The sequence below is a fragment of the Cephus cinctus genome, unplaced genomic scaffold, assembly GCF_000341935.2.
Source record: "Cephus cinctus unplaced genomic scaffold, Ccin1 Ccin1_scaffold0092, whole genome shotgun sequence".
Classification (NCBI taxonomy): domain Eukaryota; kingdom Metazoa; phylum Arthropoda; class Insecta; order Hymenoptera; family Cephidae; genus Cephus; species Cephus cinctus.
The window spans coordinates 21673-24012 of record NW_014332831.1 but is presented as its reverse complement, the minus strand read 5'-3'; the positions used below and the strand labels follow the sequence as shown (position 1 = coordinate 24012).

The window sequence follows — 2340 nt, the reverse complement described above, 5'->3', positions numbered from 1 at the left end:
TGTGAGCTGCCAGTGAGTTTTGAACTCACAGGTGTTCTAAATCGAACAGAATGCCAGGCGCTTTGAGCCGCCAGTGAGTTTAGAACTCTTAAGTAAATAAAAAAAGATTTAAAAACAAAAAATAAAAAGAAATCGCTGGCGTATCCCGTAATTGTTCAATCTGCAATAAATAATAAAAAAAAATTATATTAACCAGGTTGGTTAAGCTAATATCTGACAAAATATTGTAGTATGCCTAAACGCATGAATGCCTGTGAGCTGCCAGTGAGTTTTGAACTCACAGGTGTTCTAAATCGAACAGAATGCCAGGCGCTTTGAGCCGCCAGTGAGTTTGGAACTCTTAAGTAAATAAAAAAAGATTTAAAAACAAAAAATAAAAAGAAATCGCTGGCGTATCCCGTAATTGTTCAATCTGCAATAAATAATAAAAAAAAATTATATTAACCAGGTTGGTTAAGCTAATATCTGACAAAATAGTATGCCATGAATGCCCGTTAGATTTTAGCTTAATGCGGTCGCAGAATTCACATTTTTTGCTGATACGTCATGTAGCACGTTTTCTTACTGGGAAACAGCAAAATGACATGACTTTTTTTACTCACCGCAGCGAACACAGAAAAGAATATATTTAATGCCACTTATATTGCACCAATATATCTCTTCACTTTTTTTTACTTTCACCGCCACTTTACACTCGGCACACTCTTTTTACACACAATGATTTACGCCTCTCGATACACAGAATGGAGGCTAATAAATCTTCTGTTTTGTTTTTTGATGACATTCGACCGGGTAACATACACGTGCTCAAAAACACAACTATCATAACAATACTCTCTCGCGTACCTCCATGATTGGCTGATGCAAGTAGGCCTATCAGTAGTTACCCGTGAATTTCGTGTCAACCACGACAGCCAATAAGAGTGTCGAATTTTTTTGTAAAAACACAAAAGTTCTTCTGTCTTTGAAAAACAGATCGACGACAAAAAAAGATCTATATTTCTTCCTTCTTCGTCTTCTTTTTTTTTCATCACTACTAGGAAAAAAATGGCCGGGAGTGACAACGATTTCGAGGTAAGTAATTAAAATTACATTTAAAGCCGACGTCGCGGTAAATAAAAGGAGCAGTAGAGTCTCAATCAAGTAAACGTCGTCAGACGACACAAAATTCCTTGGCGTCGAGATTCTACTGCGGCTCTTAAGCATATTTTTTTTATAACGATTAATTCATGTGTATTTTTTATATTTCAGATGAATATGGAGGGAATATTTATCGACTCGGCGGCGGGGGAGAGGGAGGATCAGCAAGACAATCCAGCACCAGCAATACCACCGGTGGCACAGCCAGGGCAAGGGCCACAACAGGCTAGCGGGCAGGAGCGGTTGCCGGCAAGAAGCAACCGTGAAGCGGACGAAGCACGTAAGTAAAAAATCTTCATTTTCTTAATACAAGTGATTTTTTATTTGATGCTGCTTTTAATTTCATCAGTCAATAGATTTTAGTTTTCAAATTGTTGGTTTTTTTTTACGTCGACAACTAAAATCCATTGTGGGTGAAATTAAAAGCAGCATCAAATGAAAAGCCACTGGAAAAATTTTACTTCACGAACACTACTGTCATCTGGGCACGATCCTGGTCATGCTCAGTCAACGCAGTGCTTGTGAAGTAAAATTTTGTAAATTACTTGTTGGGAAAACGTAATTTATTTTAATTTTTAATTTTACAGGAAACTATGAACGACGAGGGAATCGTGCGGGAAGACGGGCGCGGCAGAATTACGCGGAGGCATTTCTTTGCCGCATGCTCCGCAAATTGACGAGTCAAGGACCATATCGGGCCAGAGGTCGCGGCGGCAGGCGAGGCGGACGAGGTGGCTAAAAATAGTAAGTATAAACGGTGTTATTTTTTTTTTTTAAGAGGGCTATCGCGGCTCCTTGATAAATATTATTTTATAATATTTGTTTTTTTTTTGTTGCAGGTCCAAGGATGTAAAAGTTTAAAAAGTTTTAATGTTTTTAAGTTATAAGTTATAAGTTTTTGTTATTTAAAGTTATAAAGTTATTATTGTTCAAAAAAAATATTTAATAATGCTGTCTCTGTCTCTGTCTCTGTCTCTGTCTCTGTCTCTGTCTCTGTCTCTGTCTCTGTCTCTGTCTCTGTCTCTGTCTCTGTCTCTGTCTCTGTCTCTGTCTCTGTCTCTGTCTCTGTCTCTGTCTCTGTCTCTGTCTCTGTCTCTGTCTCTGTCTCTGTCTCTGTCTCTGTCTCTGTCTCTGTCTCTGTCTCTGTCTCTGTCTCTGTCTCTGTCTCTGTCTCTGTCTCTGTCTCTGTCTCTGTCTCTG

General features: G+C 38.6%; 1 protein-coding gene across 1 annotated transcript; it reads left to right on the top strand.

The window, feature by feature from the left end:
• Positions 1-1273: 1273 nt before the first annotated feature.
• LOC107273947 lies at positions 1274-1996 on the top strand (the record flags this gene model as incomplete). The annotated part of the gene is given in 3 exon segments (XM_025091358.1): positions 1274-1420; positions 1728-1884; positions 1980-1996. Coding segments are annotated over 2 exon segments (299 nt in total), but the record flags the coding sequence as incomplete, so codon positions are not given.
• Between the last annotated feature and the right edge of the window lie 344 nt (positions 1997-2340).